This window comes from Mobula hypostoma, chromosome 9, assembly GCF_963921235.1.
Source record: "Mobula hypostoma chromosome 9, sMobHyp1.1, whole genome shotgun sequence".
Classification (NCBI taxonomy): domain Eukaryota; kingdom Metazoa; phylum Chordata; class Chondrichthyes; order Myliobatiformes; family Myliobatidae; genus Mobula; species Mobula hypostoma.
In genome coordinates this window covers 136,263,137-136,288,036 of record NC_086105.1, presented here as the reverse complement: position 1 = coordinate 136,288,036, position 24,900 = coordinate 136,263,137, and the positions used below count along the sequence as shown (strand labels likewise).

Here is a 24,900-nt window from a genome sequence, read left to right as displayed (position 1 = left end):
CACATAAAATTAAGATGTTTGCTGGCCTGGGCTAGCATCAGTGGCATCAGCAGTTGGTCTGCCACCTGCCCTCAGGGGAAGGAGAGATAAGGAACAATGGAGCAGCGTCTGGAGATGTGTAATGAAGGGATGTGGGAGAGAGAGCTGTCTGGAGCGGCTCCCCGCCTTTGAACCCTGAACTGTTTGAAGTGATGGACAGGCGATACCCCAGCAGGGGGATAAAAAGGGACAGGTTCGCTAAGACAGGGACACACGCCACCCGAGGTAACGAGACCCTGGAAGCGGTGCGCCTCTCACGAGTGGGTGAGAAGTGCCAGACAACGACAAGGGTGGAAAGGTACGATCAGCGGGAACCCGGTGTGTGTCCGCCCTTGCCTGGGTGCCGGGTTCACTGCAGAGGATCGACCGCATCTGGAGGAGGGGTCACAGTCGGTGACCTCAGGTGACATCACCAAGGACCCGCTCAAATGCTGTTTGTGAGCCATCTCGCTGGTCTGTGAGTGAAGCCGTTCTGAATGATCAGTTGTTCCTATTCTATGTCTCTCTTCTCCCACCTTGTCCATCGCCATGGCAACGATTACTGCGAACTGGACTACTAACTGGACTGAACTTTGAGTCATTTTGAAATTGGTCATTTACCCCTAGACAACGATAGAGCTTGATTGATGCTGTTATCTTAATTCTGTGCACATGTGCGTTTATCATCGCTGAACTGTTGCATTTATCATCCTTTCGATTAATGTGTTGCTTGTTTCTTTAATAAAACTTTCTTAGTTCTAGTACTCCAGACTCCAACTGAGTGATCCATTTCTGCTGGTTTGGCAACCCAGTTACGGGGTACGTAACAAAAGCAGAGGTTGATAGGCTCTACATGAAATCTCGAACAAGAAACTAACTGCTGGAGCCAATCATCAGGGTGGAGCCGCATCTGTGGGGAAGAGGAATTGTTGACATCTTGGGCCAAATCCCATTCTGATGCAGGGTTTCAAGACAAAGCATCAGCATTTCCGTTCCCACCACAGATGCTGTTTGACCCTCTGAGTCCTTCCAGCCGCTGGTCTGTTGCCCCAGATTCCTGCGTCTGCAGTCTTTGTGTCACGTGAAACCTCATCCTCCAGCTGACCAAGTAAAAACAAAGCAAACCACATGTTATTGAACAGTTCCTCTTTTAACTGTATACACTGGAATTTAGAAGGATGAGAGGGGATCTGATTGAAACATATAAGATTATTAAGGGATTAGACATGCTAGAGGCAGGAAACATGTTCCCGATGTCGGGGGAGTCCAGAACCAGAGGCCACAGTTTAAGAATAAGGGGTAGACAATTTGAACGGAGTTGAGAAAAACTTTTTCACACAGAGGGATGTGGTTCTGTGGAATGCTCTGCCTCAGAAGGCAGTGGAGGCCAATTCTCTGAATTCTTTCAAGAAAGAATTAGATAGAGCTCTTAAAGATAGTGGAGTGAAGCGATATGGGGAGAAGGCAGGAAAAGGGTACTGATTGTAGATGATCAGCCATGATCACAGTGAATGGTGGTGCTGGCTCGAAGGGCCGAATGGCCTACTCCTGCACCTATTCTCTATTGTCTAACTGTGTTGTAACTGATCTTTCAAGAAACGGTGCACTGGTCTTTTCTTAAAGTTCCTCAGATTGTCAAAAGTGCCAAACACATCAAATTCTTGCTCTTATTGGAAACTCCTTTGTGCCAGATGCAAGGAACTTATTAGACAGAAACCTGCTTTCCTCTTGCTTAGTGTTTTCTAAGTTGAAGAAAGCGCATCTCCTATTGCAGTTAAGGATAGCAGGCCGTGGAAAAGGGAAGCGAAGACAAATCCAAAAATTCTTTAGTTTCTGCTGATGAGTGAAATTTGGGGGGCAAGGTAGCATTACAGTTAGAATAATCACTTTACACTGCCAGCGATCACCGATCAGTGTTTGATTCCTGCCACAGTCTATAAGGAATTTGTATGTTCTCTGCATGACTACATGGGTTTCCGTCAGGTGCTCCAGTTTCCTCCCACATTCCAAAGATGTATGGTCAGATTGTAGACATGCTGCGCTGGTGCTAGGAGCGTGGCAACACTTGCGGGCTGCCTCCAGCACAATCCTCACTGATTTGATTTCACGCAAATGGTGCATTTTACTGTTTGTTCCGATGTACATGTGACAAATAAAGCTAATCTCTATCTCTGCAGAATGCAGCTTGACCTCCAGTTTAAGAATGGTTTCAATAGCAGAACATCTGGAATTCTCCTTACCTGTGATTGTATAAGGATAGTAATTCCATGCCTTCTCTGTTATATAAAATATTCGGGGTACCACCGCCCTAGCCCAGCTAGGGAGTTTGCTGAAGAGAGAAAGAGGAAAGAATTTACACTGAGGGTCAACATGAAGCATTGTACATTGGCTAAGATCACAGCCAAACTAAATAAATGTTCTATAACAAGATAATTGGAAGTAATTGATGAATTGGTGAGAAGTGGATCATTATTTCTGTGGCACATCCCAGCCAGTTGTATTTTGTACCTTGACAATCATGAATTTAAGATTAAGGGGTCTGCACAGCGAGTGAGCTGTTAGGAATGAGGAAGGCAGACCTTTTACTGTTATAGAGACACTTGCACGCTCAGTACAAGGGACAAAAAAGATGAATGTATGCATACACCATTGACTTATTTGTTATATATATATTTTTAAATATCAAAATAAGCTTAATTCATAATAAAATATTACAAACTGTACAATGCCTTGAAAATCTGCAGATGCTGGAAATCCAAGTAAAACACACAAAATGCTGGAGGAACTCAGCAGGCCAGGCAGCATCTATGGAAAAGAGTAAACAGTTGGACTGAGAGCCCTTCATCAGGAGTTGAGAAAAAAGATGAGAGGTCAGAGTAAGAAGGTGGGGGGAGGGGAGGAAGAAATACAAGGTAGTAGGTGATAGGTGAAACCGGGAGGGAGGAAGGGGTAAAGTAGAGAGCTGGGAAGTTGATTGGTGAAAGAGATAAAGGGCTGGAGAAGGGGGAATATGATTAGAGAGGACAGAAGGCCACGGCAGAAAGGGATCACCATTCACCTATCCTGATGAAAGGGCTCGGCCTGAAACGTCAACTGCTTACTCTTTTCCATAGATGCTGTCTGACCTGCTGAGTTCCTCCAGCATTTTGTGTATGTTGAATGCCTTTTCATTATTGTATTCAAAGACAATGTGCATTAATTCAGGGTCTTCCTCATCCAACCTGACCCTTCCCTGTCCAGTAGTGGAAGAACCCTATACTACAGTCCTTCCCCAAGTTTGGGGTGACCGCTGAGGGGGTGGAGAATGCATCCCTGTAGCGCCTCCTTTACACCTATCTCACTTCAAAATCCAAGTTGAAAGTTAAAGTTGAGTTTATTGTCACATGCACAAGTGCATTGAAAAATTTACTTGCAGCAGCAACATCTCATCAGATACACAACGTTCACAAGAAAAAAAATCATAAATTATACAAGAGAGCACAAAATTAGCACATAAATATCTACTGTAGTGTGCTGTTTAAAGTGTCCCTAATGTTGCTGTACTGACGCAGAGATTAGGGTTGTGCAGATTGGCTCAAGAACTGCATGATTAAAGGGAAGTAACTGTTCTTGAACCTGGTGTTTAGAACATAGAACATAGAAAACATACAGCACAATACAGGCCCTTCGGCCTACAAAGCTGTGCCGAACATGTCCCTACCTTAGAACTACCTAGTCTTTACCCATAGCCCACTATTTTTCTAAGCTCCATGTAGCCATCCGGGAGACTCTTAGAAGACCCTATTGTTTCCGCTTCCACTACCGTCACCGGCAGCCCATTCCACGCACTCACCACTCTCTGCGTAAAAAAACTTACCCCTGACATCTCCTCTATACCTACTTCCAAGCACCTTAAAACTGTGCCCTCTCGTGCTAGCCATTTCAGCCCTGGGAAAAGCCTCTGAGTATCCACACGATCAATGCCTCTCATCATCTTGTACACCTCTACCAGGTCACCTCTCATCCTCCGTCGCCATCCGCATAACCTCTTGTGTTAATAAATACAATTTTCTTGTTTTTTAGGACTTGGGATTTTTAAAATTTTTAGTCACTCAAAACTATGGGTGGTAAAATTAGCCTCTCCAGTTCGAGGACATGTGAACTGGCATCTGAGTGCAGTGCTGCCACGGTAGACATATCCTTAAAGTAATCCCTCATCTTTTACTCCACTTCTACTTTAACCATTGGTTCCTGAACTCCTTTTCCACCACTATTCACACATGAACCCCAATCCTGAAATTGTCTCACTATTTAATGAGTACTTCCTCCCACAAAGAGTGGTGAACCTTTGAAATTCTCGACCATAGAGGGCAGTGGAGCTGTATCATTGGAGGTATTTATAAGGAGGAAGTCGATATAGTTTTGAAAGATAAGGGAATTGACACAACTGAGATCCATCAGCCTTGATGATGTTGAATGGTGGGGCAGGCTGAATGTCATATTCCTGCTCAGACGTTATTATGCTGTTGTACTCTCCATGACCACTTAATTAGGGACACCTGCACACCCCGCTCATTAATGCAAATATCTGATCAGCCAAACATGCGACACCAACTGAATGCATAAAAGCATGCAGACATGGTTAAGAGGTTCAGATGTTCAGACCAAGCAGTAGAATGGGGAAGAAATGTGATCGAGGTGACTTTGGCCATGGAATGATTGTTGGTAGCAGACGGAGTGGTCTGAGTTTCTCAGAAACTGCTGATCTCCAAGGATTTTCATGCACAACAATCTCTAGAGTTTACAGAGAATAGTTGCGAAAAAATTTTTTAAAAATCCAGCCAGCACCAGTCCTGTGGGTAAAAAATGGGTGTGTTCATGAGAGAGTCAGAGGAGAATGGCCAGACTGGTTCAAGCCATCAAGAAAGCGACAGTAACTCAAATAATCGCACACTGCAACAGTGGTGTGCAGAAGAGAACCTCTGAATGCATAACATGTCAAACCTTGAAGTGGATGGGTTACAGCAGCAGAAAACCATGAACATACACTCAGTGGCCAGCTTAATAGGTACCCCCTGTCCCCAATAAAGTGGGGAAGGCTTCTGGAGTAAACCCTGAGGGAAATTCTGAAGCTGGAGTACCTAAGCAACTCCATGTTGAGTTCAACACTGACTAGCAACTCCTGTGAGGCCGCTGATGCCAAAATGTATCGGTCTTTACTGTTCCTTTGGATTCATCAGCTGAGGGGAGGGAGGGAGGGGGGGAGAGAGAGAGAAAGAGAGAGAGAGAGAGAGAGAGAGAGAGAGAGAGAGAGAGAGAGAGAGAGAGAGAGAGAGATAGATAGATATATTGGCAATGACTTGCTCTCCATATTGTATTGCCCTGGATTGTGGATTATGTAGACAGCTGGGACTCAACATCCATGGTCGACTTTGACAACAGAGGGCCTCAAACGAAGGAATAAGGAGAGAATGGTCGGTGAAATGAGAAGAATGCAGCAGACTCCAACAATGGATGTGAAAGCTGCAGATCAAGGTTTGACAGTGATAGAGTGTTATTTAGATATGAAATTATAATTCAGGGAAAACACAAAGGAACTTCTTTATTATCACTTCCATGGGATATAAGCCAAGAAATATTGCAAGACAGAACAGTTAGTGCATAGTGACAAACTGCGACTGTGTGTTTTCAGCTGGCTGCCTCTTGACAGGCATTTCAAGACCAATTGTTTGATATACTGCAAGAATCTATTTCACTCAATAGACATGATTGAACATTCGAGACATGACGAGCTGCAGAATGTGGTTACATAAACTTTAAAGATTGTAGTTGACAGCAAACCAGACTCCAGTTCAATCTCAGATAATCTACGCAGCAAAATGTTCTCTATCCACTTTCCACTGTGTAAAATGCCCACTGCAGAGGGACCCTACTCACCTACTCTATGCCCCCAGCCTGATAATGCAGGGCCTCAGTTCTGAAACATTCACTGTTTCTCTCTCCACAGATGCTGCCTGACCTGCTGAGTGTTTCCAGCATTTTCTGCTTTCATTTCAGATTTCCAGCATCTGTTGCTGTTTACATTTTTTTCAATCGTTTCAAAGTTCAAACTACACTTATTATCAAAGCATGTATACTATATACAACTTGGAAATTCATCTCCTTACATGTAGCCACAATAGGACCCATTCAAAAAGAAGACCATCAAACCCCAATGTGCAAGTCGTGCAAACAATAAAAGTAGGCATGGAAGTGAGTTCACAGCCACGAAGCCGGTCATCAATGCAGCTAATCCAGGAGCCCGTCTGTTGCAGGCCACAGCCTCAGTTCAGTGCAGAGACGAGTAAACTCTGTGGAGCTGCCTGCTGAAGGCCAGCCTGTCCCTCTCCTCTCCTCCCAGGAGCATCATAATGCCAGGCACAAAATATTTTACAGTTTGTCGTATTGGTGGGAGAGCGCGTCTGGCTTCCCGTTCTTAGACCCTGGACGGTATATGAAGGAAAACTTGAACCATCCAAAAAATAAAGGTTGAACAAGTTGGGTCTTTATTCTTTGTTCTTTGGAGCATAGAAGGATGAAGGAGGATTTGATAGAGGTATTTAAAATTATGAGGGGAATAGATAGAGTTGACGTGGATAGGCTTTTTCCATTGAGAGTGGAGGAGATTCAAACAAGAGGACATGAGTTGAGAGTTAAGGGGCAAAAGTTTAGGGGTAACGTGAGGGGGAACTTCTTTACTCAGAGAGTGGTAGCTGTGTGGAACGAGCTTCCAGCAGAAGTGGTTGAGGCAGGTTTGATGTTGTCATTTAAAGTTAAATTGGACAGCTATATGGACAGGAAAGGAATGGAGGTTTATGGGCTGAGTGCAGGTCGGTAGGACTAGGCGAGACTAAGAGTTCGGCACGGACCAGAAGGGCCGAGATGGCCTGTTTTCGTGCTGTAATTGTTATACGGTTATATAAAGCATTCTCCTTGGTAGTTGGTTTGCGTTTGGTTTGGGGAGAGGAAGATGGTGCAGGCTCACTTTCAAGGACTCTACAACTCGTGTTCTCAGAATTTTTTCTGCTTGCATAATTTGTCTTCTTTTGCACATCGTTTGTTTGTCAGTCTTTGTTTATGTACTGCTTTTATAAATCCTACTGCATTTCTTTATTTTCCTGTAAATGCCTGCAAAAAATGAATCTCAAGGTAGTACTGTATATGGTGATATACAGTACTATGCAAGATTCATAGTATCAGTGAAAAGTACAGCACAGAAACAGGCCCTTTGGCCCATCTAGTCTGTGCTAAACCATTTAAACTGCCTACTCCCATTGACCTGCACCGGGACCATAGCCCTCCATACCCCTACTATTCATGTATTCATCCAAACTTCTCATAAATGTTGAAATCAAGCTCGCATGCCCCACTTGTGCAGCTCATTCTACACTCCCATCACCCTCTGAGTGAAGAGGTTTCCCCTCATGTTTCCCTTAAACTTCTTAGGCACCAGAGAATTTTTTTGTATATTGTTTCAGACGTTTTGGCCTCCACAGGATTACCTGGAGAGGCAGAAGCAAATGAGACAGCCAAAGTCTGCAGAAGAAATGTGTCAAGTACTCCAAGATGATTGGAACAACCTATCAGCCAATTTTCTTATAAAACTGCACGACAGTGTACCTAAGAGAATTGATGCAGTTTTAAAGGCAAAGGATGGTCACACCAAATATTGATTTGATTTAGTTTTTTACTGTTTACTGCTCTTTATGGTATTTTTTGATATTTAGAAACTTTTCATTTAATTACTTTTGAAAGCCTAAGACTTTTGCAAGCTGTATACAGGTATGTACTTTGATAATAAATTTACTATGATTTTGCCTTGACTTTGGGTCTTGTCAGATTTCATCACAATTTTGGTCCAAAGCTGGATTCCAGTGATGACATGACAGTGATTGCCCTTGCCATCAAGCCAATGTCTGGAGATCAGGAGCCCAGATAAAGTGAAAAGCAATGGGAAAACATCCTAATGGCTGGAGGCACACCATGCACCATGAAGGTGGCTGTGGTTACAGCTGCAGGATTATCACTTCAGGAGTCCTAATCCAATTATCTTCAGCTGCTGCATCACCACCATAATGTTGGGAGGGGTGGGGGGACGATGGCCAATGACTGCACAATACTAAATTCTATTCTCAACTCCTCAGCAAATGATAGAAGAAGCAGGCTTGACTGATAACTGGCAAGTAACTATCTCAGCTAAAAGATGCCAAGCAACGACCATCTCCAGCAAGGGAGGATCGATCCGCCCACCTTTTATATTCGCTTATGTTACCATTGATACCTTCCAGACCAGTTCACCACTGACAGGTAGCTCCACCTGGACCAGCTACAGAAACAGTACAAAAGCTACACTACGGTGTGACAAGAATACACATAGATTACGATGTAGCTGTCCTGTGCTGGCACCAGTGGAATCAGCAGTTGGTCTGCCACCTGTCTTCAGGAGAGAGAGAGATAAGGAAAACAATGGAGCAGCACTTGGAGATGTTAATGAAGGGGAAGGAGAGCTGTCAAGTGCGGCTCCTCCTTTGAACCCTGAACTGTTTGAAGTGATGGACAGGCGATACCCCAGCAGAGGGATAAAAAGGGACAGGTTCACTAAGGCAGGACACACATGACACCCGAGGTAACAAGACCCTGGAAGCGGTGCGTCTCTCACAAGTCGGTGGGAAGTACCGGGCCATAGACGCACAGGGTGGAAAGGCACGACCGGCGGGAACCTGGTGTGTGTCCACCCTTGCCTGGGTGCCAGGTTCACCGCAGGGAAACGATCGTATCGGGAAACGGAGGGGGTCACGGTCGGTGACCTCAGATGACATCACAAAGGACTCGCCCGAAAGCTGACTGCGAAGGTCTGTGTGGAAGTCATTTTGAATATTCATTCGTTTTGCTCTCTCTCTCCTTCCCCCCACTGTCCATCGCCACGGCAGCGATTACTGCGAACTGAACTGAACTAAATTGAACTGAACTTTGCGTCACTTTGAAACTGGTCATTTACCCCTAGACAACGATAGAGCTTGATTGATTCTGTTATCTTAATTCTGTGTACATGTATATTTATCATTGCTGAACTGTTGCATTCATTATCCTTTTGATTAGAGTACTGTGTTGCTTGTTTCTTTAATAAAACTTTCTTAGTTCTAGTAATCCAGACTCCAACTGAGTGATCCATTTCTGCTGGGTTGGCAACCCAGTTACGGGGTACGTAACAACGGCAAGAAACTCACCTCCTGGCACCACAAAGCCCTTCCATTATCTACAGATTTCAATTCAGGATTCTGATGGAATATTTGGGAACGTTTGTAGTTTTGGGACCCATATCTAAGAAAGGATGTGCTGGTATTGGAGATGGTATAGAAGGGATTCACAAAATGATCCCTGGAATGAAGAGGTTAGTATATGAAAATAATTTGATGACTCTGGACTGTTATCACTGGAGTTTTGAAGAGGGAGGAATTTCAATGAAACCTATTAAATATTTAAAGGTCTAGTTAGAGTGGACTTGGAGAGGATGTTTCCAAAAATGAGAGAGTCTATGACCAAAGGGCGTAGATCAGAAAAAAAGGATGCCCCTTTGGAACAGAAATGAGGAGGAATTTAGTTAGCAAGAGGGTGGTGGATCTGTGGAATTCATTGCCACTGCTGGCTGTATAGGCCAAGTCATTGAGTATATTTAAGGTGGAGGTTGATAGGTTCTTGATTAGCAAGGGTGTCAAAGGTTACGGGGAGAAGGCAGAGTTATAAGGTCGAGAGGGATAAGAAAGCAGCCATGATGGAATGGTGCAGCAGACCTGATGAGCTAAACGGCCTAACTCTGCTCCTATGTCTTATGGTCTTATTCTCCACTTGCGTGGAATAATGTCATTCCAACAACATTCATCCAAGACAAAGCAACACATACATTTCATCCCCTTCTCACCAGAGCGTGTACAATTGACAGAATACATTGCAGTTACTCTTCAAAGCCACTCTGACAGTACCTGCAACCTCCACTATTAAGAAAGGTAAGAAATTTCAGACACATAGGAGCACCAGCTCCCTTACAAATAAAACACACCATCCTGACAGAGAATTACACTCAGTGGCCACCTTTTCAGGTACACCTGAACACCTGTTCGTTATTGCAAATATCTAATCAGCTAATCATGGGGCAGCAACTGGATGCATAAAAGCACACAGACATGGTCAAGAGGTTCAGTTGTTGTTCAGATCAAACTTCAGAGTGGAGAAGATCTAGGTGACATTGATAAATAAATAACAAGTATGAAATAAAATTAAATGAAAGAGCATGAGACAACAAGATAAAAAGTCCTTAAAGTGAGATCTTCAGTTGTGGGTACACCAGAAATAGGATAAGTGTAGTTATCCCCTTTTGTATAAGATCCTGATGGCTGAGGGGTAGTAACTGTTCTTGAACCTGGTGGGACAAGTCCTAAGGCATTTGAATCTTCTATCTGATGGCAACAATGTGTCATGGTCCAGTTGGAAGTCCACATTCCGGTCCGCGGACTCCAGACTCTGGATCTTCCGGTTGCCCCTTGTTTCGGTTGGACTTAACCATAAGCACCTGATGCTCATCTTGGGGCTGGGAATATAAGTGGCCCTGGGATCGAGTGTGGTTGCTGGGTTGTCTCATCAGTCTCCCCTTGGAGCAACCTACTGGTGGAAGGCTAGTGCAATCATCGAGATATGGATTTGGCTGTTCCGTAGCCCTCCGAGGTTACCGGCCATCCCGAGTCTTGGAGCCACCCCGGACCTAGCTCTCTTCCTGTCCCTTGCCTCCGTCTGGTAAGCCAGGCCAATTGCCGTTACCCTGTGGTTGGTTCTGTCCCTTCCTGTCCCTTGCCTCCATTGGGTAAGCCAGGCTGTTTGCCATTACCCTGCGGTTGGGTCTATCCCTCCCTGTCGTTGCCTCTGTGGGGTGGAGTCCCATGTCCAGCCCACAAGTTGCCTCGTAGTACCCTTGCCCCATCATGTCCTCGTCTAGCCTCCAAGAAACCAAGCAGCGTCTCGTTTTTGCCTGGTTTTGGGGTCCAAGCCCGAGTCAAGACCCAGGTTCTGTGTCCTTGTCCAGTCTCTGGCTCGGAGTCCACGCCCAGGCTCCTTGTTCCCTGTCCCTTGTCCTGGTCCTGCTTCCCTAGCCTAGTCTGTGTTCCTGTCCCTACTCCTAGTCTGCGTCCTGTCCCGTCATTTAGTTTTGTCTGTTCCTGTTCCTAGTACTTCAGTGTCTGTGTCTTGCATTTGGGTCCATTCCCAACGCCCGACCTTATGACACAACGACCCAGCCATTCATGGACCCAGCAACGCAGACACTGTTGTCTAACTCCCGTCACCATGGGTTCCCTCCTGATTGAATACCCTTCCCCCCACACCCGCCTGAGTCGTCCTTAGTTCTGGAAAGCCTCTTCGGTCGCCCAGAGACTCCCATGGGGGCGTGGGGTACTGTCATGGTCCGGTCCAAAGTCCGCATTCCAGTTCACGGTCCAGTCCGTGGACTCCAGACTCCGAGTCTTCTGGCTGTCCCTTGTTTCGGTTGGACTTAACCATAAGCACCTGATGCTCATCTTGGGGCTGGGAATATAAGTGGCCGTGGGATCGAATGTGGTTGCTGGGTTGTCTTGTCAGTCTCCCCTTAGAGCAACCCACTGGTAAAAGGCTAGTGCAGTCATCGAGATATGGATTTGGCTGTTCTGTAGCCCGCTGAGGTTACTGGCCGCTTCGGGTCTTGGAGCCACCCTGGACCTAGCTCCCTTCCTGTCCCTTGTCTCTGTCGGGTAAGCCAGGCTGTTTGCTGTTACACTGCAGTTGGTTCTGTCCCTTCCTATTCCTTGCCTCCATTGGGTAAGCAGGCCACTTGCTGTTACCCTGCAGTTGGGTCTATCCCTCCCTATCCTTGCATCCATGGGGTGGAGTCCCACATCCTGCCCAGGAGTTGCCTCGTAGTATCCTTGCCCCGTCACGTCCTCGTCTAGCCTCCAAGACCCCGAGCCTCGTCTCATCTTCGCCGAGTCTCCAAGACCCTGAGCCTCGTCTCGTCTTCGCCGGGTCTCCAAGACCCCGAGCCTTGTCTCGTCTTCACCTGGTTTTGGGGTCTGTGCCTGAGTCAAGACTCAAGTTCTGGGTTCTTGTCCAGTCTCTGGCTCGGAGTCCACGCCCAGGCTCCTTGTTCCCAGTCCCTCGTCCTGGTCCTGTTTCCCTAGCCTAGTCTGTGTTCCTGTCCCTACTCCTAGTCTGTGTCCTGTCCCGTCATTTAGTTTTGTCTGTTCCTGTTCCTGTTCCTAGTCCTTCAATGTCTGTGTCTTGCATTTGGGTCCATTCCCAACGCCCCACCTTATGACACAATGAGAAAGAGCATGGCCTGGGTGCTGAGGATCTTTGATGATGGATGCTGCTTTTCTACGGCACTGTCAGCCGACAGAAAGATGACAGTAACTCAAATAACCACTCGTCACAACAGAAGAGCATCCAACACATCAAACCTTGAAATGGGATGGGCTACAGAAATAGAAGACAACCAACATACAGAAGGTACCTAATAAAGCGGCCATTGTGCGTATTTCCCAATGGAATCTTTGTTTAGTGCATTTCAATATATTATTGATATGAGGTGATTGATAAGTTCATGGCCCAAGGTAGAAGGAGTCAATTTTAGAAAACCTAGCACATTTATTTTTCCTACATTTACACACTTAGTCCAGTGGTCGTGGAACATACGGATCCCTTCTTGTGGAAGTCGGCGTCTTGGACCTCCAGAAATGGTCCACAGCAGGGGTGATTGATAAGTTTGTGGCCTACGGTTCAAGGAGATGAGTTATTAACTTCAAGCTTTCTCATTTTCACTCACAGTTGAACTGCATGTACATGTAACGAAAACTGTATAACTCATCTTCTACCTTAGGCCACGAACTTATCAATCACCCCTGCTGTGGACCACCTGGAGGTCCAAGATGCTCTCGTTACATGCACGTGCAGTTCAACTCTTTGAGCGATAATGCAGAAAGTTTGAAGTTAATAACTCATTTCTTTCTATCAATCACCCCTGCTGTGGACCACTTCTACAAAGAAGGGATCCGTATGCTCCACGACCACTGGACTAAGTGTGTACATGTAGGAGAGGACTATGTTGAAAAATAAATGTGCTAGGTTTTCTAAAATTGACTCCTTCTACCTTAGGCCACGAACTTATCAATCACCCCACCTACGTTACAATCACCATGGTAATGAATTATTGAGGCTCTTATTTTACTGGACGTCATCCTGCTTTTGATTAAATGCACAGACATCCATCGCTATTAGATACGAAATGTTTAATAACTCACAGAACCAAACCAGGGTGCACTCAACATTCCTTTATATTGTTTTAATAATTAATATTTTAACACTCTGCTTTTCATTGGGCACCCTATTTATCAGGCTGTTACTGCATATCTCCTGAAGATCTAGGTGATTACCGTAAACTTACATCAATGACACGTGCAATTGCCCTTTTCATTAAGCCGTGAAGCTAAATATAGAAGTGATGAAGTTCATTATCCTTATTTTTAACTTGCTTTTCCCTTGTGCAATTTTTTTTTTCCAATTTAAAACCTGTGACTGCTATTTCTGGAATCACATTAGTCAAATCTGCCCCAATGATTTGCACGGGGACTGAAGCATTTTGAACAGGGCTAATAAATAGCCTTCCCCCACCATTTTATAATGGAAAACATTCATCTTCTTTTGGGGAGTAATTTGACAGGATGTTTGCTGTGGTTGGTCATGGTCATGTTATTAGACTTAATTTAGCAGAATTAGGAGCGTAGACTTCACTTGTTCCTTCACTGGAGAAAAGATGAGGCTGCCATTAACTATGTCTGGCATCCAGAAGACATGTCCGGAACGGTGCAGTAACAAGTCACGGCTTGATTTCATTCACAGAGTTCATAAAACGAGAATGGATTGAAGATAATTTGTCAGACTTGCAATCTGGATATAGAAATAGGCTGTCTGGCCCATCATTTCATTTTTCCTAATGTGTTAAATGGCAGCTGTTTCACCCCTCATGTCAGTTCAGCTCGTAGTTCAAACTTACTTTATCACAATTTTTTTCCCCTTTTCTCAGCATTGTATTAAAAACTTCCAGATTCAACCTCTCTGCAAAAGTGGTAGATACAGCCCATTCCATCATAGGCAAAGTCCCACCCATCACTGAGCCAATCAGAAGGAGCGGTACCACAAGAAAGCAGCATCCATCATCCAAGCCATGCTCTCTTCTCACAATTACTATTGGGCAGAAGGTACAGAAGCCCTAGGTCCCAAACAACCAGGTTCTGGAACAGTAATTGCCCTTCAACCACCAGGGCCCTGAACCACTTTGGATAACTTCACTCACCTCAACTCTGAACTGGGGAGTCTCAGCCCAAAACATCAACTGTTTACTATTTTCCATAGATGCTGCCTGGCCTGCTGAGTTCCTCCAGCATTTTGTGTATTTTCCCTGTTTCCACAACCTATGGACTCACTTCAAGGACTCTGCAACTCGTGTTCTCAGTATTATCTATTTACTGTTTTTATTATTTGCACAATTTTCTTCTTTTCTGTAAGTTTAGATATTTGCATTAATGTACAGGTGTAAGTGACTACTGAGTGCATGTACGCCATTTAATACGCCTATCTCTATTGTTACAGTTTACTATGTGTAACGCTCTGTAAGGTTTCACTGCTAATGTAATGGCCTCTCTGTAATGTTTCACTGATAATGTAATGGTTTCTCTGTAGCAGTGTTTGGGTTCTGACTAGAGATAACAGGGACTTTGGAATGTGTGCCGTCTAATGAGAGGTGTGTTGTTTCCTCTTGTGTGTCTGAGGGAAGGTATTTGCGGTCTTTTGTCAGCGAGAGATGAAGAGAGTTGGTAGACCCCCAGTTGGAGTGGACTTGGAGCAAGGGTCCGAGGGTCAGCGACACTTGGAGGAGGTCGATGGGGAATGAATGGACGAATCTGTGAGCTCCAATGTGCACATGAGACTGTTTCATTAAAATGGGCCCTTTTTCTTTTTATTTTCTTTACTAATCCTATAGTCAGATTGAGATTAAAGAAGTTCAATTGTTTAATTGCATATGGTGTACCGTCTGATATTTTGTGGTACAGATTTGTAACTGGGCAACGCATCACCTCAACATCCACACAAACGAGATTTCTCATTTTGGCTGGGCCAGAGGCTGTCTCCCCCTAGACAAACGCGTGTTGGCTAAACCTGAGGGTTACGTATGCATTGCAAAGCTTCATAACACACCAAGATGTGGATTGTTGTTAAAGGTACTTTATAATAACAAGTTGCGACTTAAAAACTAAGTGCTGGGAACACTCAGCGGGTCAGGTAGCAACTGTGCAGAAGAAGACTGAAGCCATAAATGGAGGGGCTTCTGAGCACAGAGTTAACTGTATGTTCCTGCTTGAGAAAGTGACTGCCTCGGGTCATCAGCACTGTTCCAATGTGCTCCTTACGGAGTGCAACACAGCAGCACCAAGATCTGCAGACTTCTCGGAGTTGAAAATTTGCCTGCTGAAACCATACCAGCTTAAACCTGGGGCACAGTACCACAACAGTTCAAAGTTCGGTGTAACTGGATGGGGAAATAAAACTGCTAGCTAGATATAAGGAAGAACTTCCAATTTAGCCAAGTTATTTTATATTTTAAAGACTTTAAATTGCATGATTTCACATTTTAAATTGTATTTTAAGCATAGATTTTTGAATTATTTTAATTTTCTACCATTTTTTTAAACGGGTTCTGAGTGATTCTGAAATTTGTGAAAATCACAGTGCTTTCAGCTGAGGTGATCTCACCAGCCACCAAAGCAGTCTGGTGAGTGTGGTTGGCCTGAGAGCGGGGAGATCCCTGTGCTGCCCTGCCCACACTGATAAGCTGGGAGTTGCTTCATCAGGCTGGAAGAAACAGCATGGATCCAACAGAGGAGGGCAGTGCTCAGGGAAATAGCAAAAGATTTCCCCAAAGTTTCAGGCTGTAAGGGATTACAGAAGCCTTAAGCCCACAACGGCAGGTTCCAGTGCTACTTCCCTCAACCTGCACAACCCTCATCAAGAAAATGTCGAGTGTGGGTCTTCAGGCTCCTGTACCTCCTTCCTGCTGGTAGTTATGAGAAAAGGACATGTCCTGGATGGTGAGGGTCGTTAATGATAGACACTGCCTTCTTGAGGCACTGTCTTTGAAAGACATTCTCAGTGGTTTGTATCTATGATGGAGATAGCTGAGTCTGCAAACCCCTGAAGTCCCAATCCTGTGCACCGGTGCCTGCATACTTGGGGGTGATGCAACCAGTCAGAATGCTCCCCACGATACATCGGTAGAAATTTGCTAGAGCCTTTGGTGACAGAGCAAATCCCCTCAAACTCCTAACGAAGTATAGCCGCTGGTGTGACTTCATCATGATCGCATCAATATTGGGCCCAGAATAGATCCTTCATGATGCTGATGCCCAGGAACCTGAACCTGAACCTGCTCGCTCTTTCCACCGCTGTGTCCTCAATGCATGTTATTCAACTTGGACACATGGTCCCCCCCCCTCCAATAACTTCACCTCAGACCCTTGCTATTATTGATTGCCTGATGTTTACCACCACCCTACTCTAATCAAGAACTGAGTAGACTTTCCACTACCTAATGGAATGACTCATTTTGGTACTACTCTGTTATCTGAAAAGTAGTAATGTAACTCACTCAAAGAAAATTAATTGGAGACACAATTATTTTCCTGCTTTGCTCAGATTTTCAATCTCAGTGAAGGAACAATTTTACTCTCAGCAAGGATACCTCCTCACAGGAAGGTTAGGGGACTGGATATATACTTTGTGTATCACCTCCAACCCATGTTTGCTATTAACCTGACTTCCCAGCGAGGGCTGAAGACTGTGGAACGCAGGGGAAATTCAATCCCCTCTGCTGAACTAAAATAGCAAGGAAAGTTGGGAGAAAATTCAGGGGTGTAGCAGAGAAGAATGTAGATCCATAACCCTCTATAGCAAGGGTTCCCAACCTGCGGTCCACGGACCCCTCAGTTAATGGTAGGTGTTCATGACATAAGAGATTGGGAACCCCTACTCTATAGGTATTCCAAATCTGGCCTCTTGCTCAACGCCAAATTTAGTCTCTCCCTAACAGTGCCATCCCTTTAGATGCCAAGAGCCCAATTTTGGAATTCCCAAAGCTGACCTCTGGAAATCCCTCTCTAAACCCTGTGTCTCACCACTACGCCGTCATCCCTTGAGAGATTCCCTAAAACTCAACTGCTCAGTGTCTGTCCTGCCACATGACTTGGTATCGATGTGTGTTTAGTTTCACTTTCAGCGGCACGCCTTGGGGCATTTTGCTCCTCTACGAATAGGATTGTTACTGAACAGAATCAGTTCTTTCCCTTTCCCTCCGGCATTACACATTGCGACAGAGACCAACACACAATGATAAAGCTGTCTGTTGTCATACAGTAGTGTAATAAATATAATTAACTTCTGTGTATGTTTCAGATTTCTATTAACATTTACTCTGCTCTTCACGGCATTTAAAATTATGGGCAATTTAGAATATTGCATTTTCCTTTTAAAGGGCCTTTGAGTTTCTGTTGGAGAAGCCCGTTGCTGTACCAAAGGCTCTGACTTATTTCATTTGATTGCTGCAATTTTGGCTACAGGGAACAGTTGCATGTTTTTTTTTCATCCAACATACTTTATAAGCTGCTCAGAATGCACTGCAGCGTGTGAAACTAAGCAATGCAAGCTGGTTCTGTCAGGATTCAATGCAGGTCAATGTGGAGCTAAATCAAGACTTTCATTGCCATAGCAGCCTTCAGGATGTGAGAATTGGAAATGGAAACAGAATTCGAATGGACTGCAGATTCAGATTCATCAATTTATCACATGTTCATCAAAACATGCATTTAATTAGATTGTAATTTCTTATGGAAAACCTTGTCATGCATACTGTTCACACAGTTCGGTTCATTCCCCAGAGCATTGAGCTGCAAGGTAAAATGATAACAATGCAGAATGAAGTGTAACAGGCACGGAGAGAAGGTGCTGCAGCTAGACAATAAGGTGCAAGGTCAGATTGTAAGGTCAAGAGTCAGTCTTATCATAGCAAGGAATCACTCAATATCTCGAAGTATTTTACAGACACATAAGTATTTTTGGTGTGGTCACTTTTGCAGGGAATGTTGCATCTGAATTATACACAACATTCTCTTTGCCTGATAACAGCAAAGTTATCTGCATTAGAATTAGGTTTATTATCACCGGCATGTTTTGTGAAATTTGTTAACTTAGCAGCATCAGTGTAATGCAGTACATGATAACACAGAAAGAAAAAAATAAATAAGTAAATCAATCGCACTAAGTATATATGTATATTACATAGTTACATTAAATATAGTGCAAAATAGAAATAATAATAAAAAATTATCTGTTGAAGCTGTAGGTTAAGGGATGAATATTGACCAGGAGAGTGGAGATGATTCCCCATTCTCTTCCTTAAAGTCGTTCTCCTTCAATGCATCAGCCTGGAGTTTCCTGCTGTAATCTCAAGAGATGGAATTAAACCCACAAATGTCTATGCCAAAGGCAGGGGCACCAACCAGTGAAAGCAAGCAAACAGGTTAAGAGAGCAGTAGGAGCTCCATTCTGAGTCTAGTGACCTTAAATTAAGGCAACAGTCTGCCAATGATCAGCTTCAATGCTTCTCTTCTGAAGAGAGGTATCAGACAATGGCAGCACTAACTCGCTTCTAATGTTTCCACCATAATTCCTCATTTTCAGGTAAAACGGTCAGTTACCTCCACCTTCATCAGAGACCCCCAACACCCAGGACACGCTCTCTTCTCGCTGCTGCCATCAGGAGGAAGATACAGAAGCCTCAGGACTCACACCATCAGGCTGAGAAATAGTTAGTACCCCTCAACCATTAGGCTCTTGAACCAAGGAGAATAACTTCACTTCATCATCTAAATGTTCCCATGACCTATGGACTCACTTTCAAGGACTCCTCATCTCATGTTCTTGATATTTATTAATTATTATTATTTATTTATTTTTGTATTTGCACAATTTGTGTCTTTTGCACACTAATTGAATGCCTAAGTTGGTGCAGTCTCTCATTGATTCTATTGTGGTTATTATTCTATTATGGTTTTATTGAGTATATCTGCAAGAAAATAAATCTCAGGGTTGTATATGGTGACACATATGTGCCTTGATAACAAATTTACTTTGAACTTTTTGAACTCTGGATGATTTAAATTCACCTCCTTTGCTCCACCTTGCACCCCCCCCCCCACAAAAGAAGCTCCAGTTAAAATGGCAATGAACATCATGACTAAAGGAGGAATATCACCAAACATTCAAAAAAACTTCTACAGATGTACTTTTGAAAGTGTCCTGGCTGGTTGCACCAAGATCGGTAAGGTAATTTGAATGTTCAGGCAGGTAAGAAGCTTCAAAGGGTAGTAAGCTCTGTCCATCAATCATGGGCGTATCCCATCCCACCATCAGTCGCATCTACACGAGGTGCTGCTTCAAGAAGGCAACATCTACCATCAAAGCAACAGACACAAAATGCTGGAAGAATTCTGCAGGTCAGCCAGCATATATAGAGAGAAATAAACAGTTGACATTTCAGGCCAAGACACTTCATCAGAACTGGAAAGGAAGGGGAAAGGAGCCAGAATAAGAAGATCACGGGAGGGGAAGGAGTACTAGGTGACAGATGATAGGTGAAACCAGGTCAGTGGGTGGGGGAGGGGGGGTTGAAGTGAGAAACTGGAAGGTGAGAGGTGGAAGAGGATGAAGAAGAAGGAATCTCAAAGATCTTCACCATCCAGACCACAGCTACTATTGGGCAGGAGGTAGAGAACCTTAAGTCCCACACCACCAGGTTCAAGATCATCTACTTCCCCTCAACCATTTGGTTCTTACACAACTCTATTCACTATAGCAACACTAAGATCAACTTGCGCTACAACAGACTCGGCTTTTTCCTTTATATAATTGATGTTATTGTATTTTGTTCTTCTTGTGAACATTGTGTACCTAACGCAATGTGCCCATGATGCCCATTGCACCAGGGTATTTCCTGTACTTGTGCCTATGACAGTAAACTTTGATATTGACTTTGAAAAGATGTTAGGGATTATTCTGGAGTTATGTGAATATAGCAGATATTAATCCAAATAAGAACCTGTCTTCAGTTCTTACTGTAAATGTAAATAAGTTCAGGAAGCTTGCAGTTAGCTTTCAGTTTTTATTTGTAAAGTGTAAACAGTAATTTGATGTTAAAAGCACAGGCTGCTCCAGACTAAGAGATTGCATATGCAAGAACCAAATGTTAAAACAATGGGTTTGTTCAAACAATTGCACCATTGTGACTTGAGTGCAAGCTGGCAGACCAGATAGATGTCATCACTTGGCATATCAAACATGATCACAGGTATATGCAACAGACAGGATGTGCTGGAGCTCGGCAGGCCAGGCTGCATCTTTGGATGGGAATAAACAGTTGACGTTTTGGGCTGAGACCCTTCATCAAGACCGGAAGGAAGGGGGAAAGAAGTCAGATTAAGAAGGTGGAGAGAGGGGAGGAAGAAGTACAAGGTGGCAGGTGATAGGTGAAAGTGGGAGAGGGGGAGGGGGTGAAGTAACAAGCTGGGAAGTTGATTAGTGGAAGAGATAAGGGGCTGGAGAAGAGTAATCTGATAAGAGAGTACAGAAGATCATGGAAGATAGTGTGGGATCCTGTTGGAGAAGACAGATGTACCACCAATGAACTTCCCAGCTCTTTATTACACCTCCTCTACCCCTCCCAGTTTCACCTGTCACCTTGCACTTCTTCCTCCACTCGCCCAACTTTCTGCTTACGGCAGGGATTGCTCCCTACGTGACTCCCTTTTCACTCATCCCTCCACACTGAACTGCCTCCTGGCACTTATCCTTGCAAGCAGAACAAGTGCCACACCTGCCCCTACACCTCCTCCCTCACTACCATTCAAGGCTCCAAAAAGAACTTCCAGGTGAGATGAAACTTCACCTGTAAGTCTGTTGGGGTCATCTACTGTATCCGGTGCACCCAGTGTGGCCCCCAATACATTGGTGAGACCCGATGCAGATCGGGAGACCGCTTCGCTGAGCATCTTCACTCTGTCCAGCACAAAAAGCATGATTATCTCAGTGGCTACCCATTTCAATTCTACTTCCCATTATCATTCTGACATGTAGGTCCGTGGTCTCTTCTACTGCCATAATGAGGCTGCACTAGGGTTGGAGTAGCAACACCTTATATTCCATCTGATAGCCTCCAACCTGCTGGCATGAACATTGATTTCTCGAACTTCCAGTCATTGACCACCCCTCCCCCCAGCACCCCCCCCCAACAAAAACAAAGGAGTTGGTTGTGGACTACAGGGGGAAAAGAGACAGTCTAACCCCTATCGACGGATCTGGGGTTGAGAGCTTTAAGTTCCTCAACATACACATCACCAAGGATCTACATGGTCTGTACATACCGGCTGTGTGGTGAAAAGAAGCACAACAGCGCCTCTTTCACCTCAGATGGTTGAAGAAGTTTGGTATGGGTCCCCAAATCCTGAAGACTTTCTACAGGGGCACAATTAAGAGCATCCTGATTTGTTGCATCACTGCCTGCTATGGGAACTACACTTCCCTCAATCGCAGGACTCTACAGAGAGTGGTGTGGACAGCCCAGCGCATCTGTAGATGTGAGCTTCCCACTATTCAGGACATTTACAGAGATAGGTGTATAAAAAGGGTCCGAAGGATCATTGGGGACCCGAGTCACCTCAACCACAAACTGATCCAGCTGCTACCATCGGGGAAACGGTACTGCAGCATAAAAGCCAGGAACAACAGGCTCCGGGACAGTTTCTTCCATCAGGCCATCAGACTGAATAATTCACGCTGATACAACTGTATTTCTATGCTATATTAATTATATTAAATAGTATGCATTAAAATTACTATAAATTGCACACTGCACATTTAGACGGAGAAGTAACATAAAGATCTTTACTCCTCATGTATGTGAAGATGTAAGTAATAAAGTTAATTCAATTCTTGTTTCCCTCTCACACCCTCTCTTCTGACCTGCCCATCATCTCCGTCTGGCACTCCTCCCCCTTCCCTTTATTCCACGCTCTTCTGTCCTCTCCCATCACCTGTCACCTTGTACTTCTTCCTCCCCTTCCCCCAGCTTTTTATTCTGACCTCTTCCCCCTTCCTTTCCAGTCCTGCTGAAGTGTCTCGGCTTGAGAAGTCGACTGTTTATTCCCATCTTTAGCTGCTGCCTGCCCTGCTGAGCTCCTCCAGCACACTGTGTGTATTGCTCTAGAGATTTCCAGCATCTGCAATATCTCTTGAGTCACAGGTATAGGCAATCAACAGTTTCTGTGTACTTATCATATTTGTGTACTCAGAGACAGCCCTAACAACCTTAATTTTGGATGTCTGGCTCTCTGATATCAGAGGTTTTAGAATACTTGTTTTAATTAGTTTCTCCCAAAGACGTTGGACCTTCAGCAGTGCCTTATCAATTACAAAGTGTTTCTACTATGTATCTCAAAGGAAACATTTGTCAACCCAAAGCAGTGAGGTAAACATTGTCATTGTAACTATTGAAATTGTATTGAATCATCTACTATGACCTTTGATCTTAAGGGTATAAAAATGTGATGTACCTTTGGGTTTGTGAGTCTCTACTGAGAGTGTCTCCAGAACGATGCCTTATTGTTATGCTGAACAAAGACTTCTGTATGACCAGCTATTAACTTTGACCACAGTCACAACAAAGGTTCTGATCCTTGTTTCAAGAGGTGAAGGAAACAGTTACTCATTGCAAGTTGACCAAGGACATTGAGGCGAGGTTAAATTCCTTCAGAGTTTCCAAAAAACACCTTTGGGCAGAGGGCTTTTCACTGGCTGAGGCTGTTCCTGTAGGAAAGCTCCATTTCATTACTTAACCATTGTCTCTCTTGTGAGCACAATGCATACAGGCAGTGCTGAGGAGGTTGGGCTGTTTCTGAACAACTGGCCGTCTATCGACAGTGAGCCATTTCATTAAAGGCAAGAAACAAAGACTTACATCCAAATATCCCATTTCAGCTCATCACAGGGCAATTTCAAACCAATGAAGTACTTCTGAAGTATTAAAGGAAATCATTCAAGTGCAGGATTGAAAAATCAGTAAATACATCAAGAGCATTTATTCTGTACGAAAGGTGAACATTTTTTCAGCAGAAATTACACATAATATGACACTTAATAACCCTGCTTTGAAAGAAGAAAAACCTTAGCTGCAGCACGAAGATTAGTGAGATCTGACAGAAATACAAGATCGGATTAGCATAAAATTACTTTTGAGCCAGGAAGAATTCCAGACTGCATCCAATTAACGTCTACGGAAATTTCAGCTGATTTCTGGGTGAAACCAGGTCTGAAATGGAATAGAAAGGCTGAGCACACAGATGGTGCAGGGATGGAATCCAGATGTAGGTCGCACTGCAAATGTACATAGCTGGGATAGATAGTGTGTGGGCTCGAGGGAGGGTTATTTCTCTCATTTCCATAAATGACACTGAAGGATGTAATTTGGCCCACTGTGCCTATACTAGCTCTTATAGCATTTCCATTAACACCATTCCCCCTCTTGTTTTTCTAAAACCTAATCTCCCTCGCACGTCCATCACCAAGCTAAGGGCTACAGACAGGGTAAATGCAAGCAGACTTTTCCCACTGTGGTTAGGCAAGACTAGAACTAGAGATCATCAGTTAAGGGTGAAAGGTATTTTAAGAGTAACTTGATGGGAACATCTTCACTCAGAGGGTGGTGAGCTGCCAGCGGAACTGGTGGAGGCGGGTTTGATTGCAACATTTAAGAGAAGTCTGGATAAGTACATGGATTGGAGGGGTATGGAGGGCTATGGTCCAGGTGCCAGTCAGTGTGAGTGGGTAAAATAACAGTTTGGCATGGACTAGATGGGCTGAAGGGCCTGATTCTGTGCTTTAGTGCTCTATGACTCTAATCCTAACCTGCTGGCTTGAACATCCTAACCTGATGGCTTCTCACATCATTCTACCCCACCCCTCCCTAGCTCAGCTGGTCTCACCTTCACCTGCCAGCTTGCACTCCTCCCCTCCTCCCACCTTATTGATTGATTGATTGATAGATTGAGATACAGCACGGAATAGGCCCTTCTGGCCCTTCGAGCTGAGCAATCCCCCGATTTAACCCCAGTCTAATCACGGGACAATTTACAATGACCAATTAACCTACCAACCAGTACGTCTTTGGACTGAGGCAGGAAACTCGAGGAAACCCATCTAGTCACAGGGAAACTGTACAAACTCCTTACAAGCAGCGGTGTAATCTGGCTTCGGCCCCTTTCCTCTCCAGTTCTGATGAGGGGTCTCGGCCCGAAACACTGACTGTTTATTTCCCTCCATAGATGCTACCTGACCTGCTGAGTCCCTCCAGCATTTTGTGGGTGTTGCTCAAGACTTCCAACAGCTGCAGAATCTTTTGTGTCCATTCCACCCTTCCCTTAACCTCCTGCCACCCTCCTAATCCTGAGAGAATCAGCAATAGACAATTATCCACCAGCCAACACATCATTGGAAAGTGAAAAGTCCTGAGGACAAGGGTGAAGCCCATGCTGTCACAGTTGGAACTTAGAAACTCCACTCAGCTAGCACCACAGGTCAGGATCAAACCTGGATCACTGGAGCTGAGAGACAGCTGCACTACCTGCTACGTCACTGACACCAAAAGGGCTTGTGTTCATTGGCAAGCCATTTGTTCCCCCCATACCT

At 44.4% G+C, this 24,900-nt stretch overlaps 1 protein-coding gene across 5 annotated transcripts in view; it reads right to left on the bottom strand.

Annotated features, from left to right (window-relative positions):
• Positions 1-249: 249 nt before the first annotated feature.
• LOC134352094 (phosphatidylinositol transfer protein 5-like) overlaps positions 250-24,900 on the bottom strand; it is a 169,406-nt gene continuing 144,755 nt past the window's right edge. For all 5 annotated transcript variants that reach the window (XM_063059272.1, XM_063059276.1, XM_063059275.1 and 2 more), the window contains exon 4: positions 250-2,347. In XM_063059272.1, the coding sequence (XP_062915342.1) occupies positions 1,672-2,347 (676 nt within the window). In that variant the 3' untranslated portion in view covers positions 250-1,671. The remainder of the gene's footprint in view (positions 2,348-24,900) is intronic.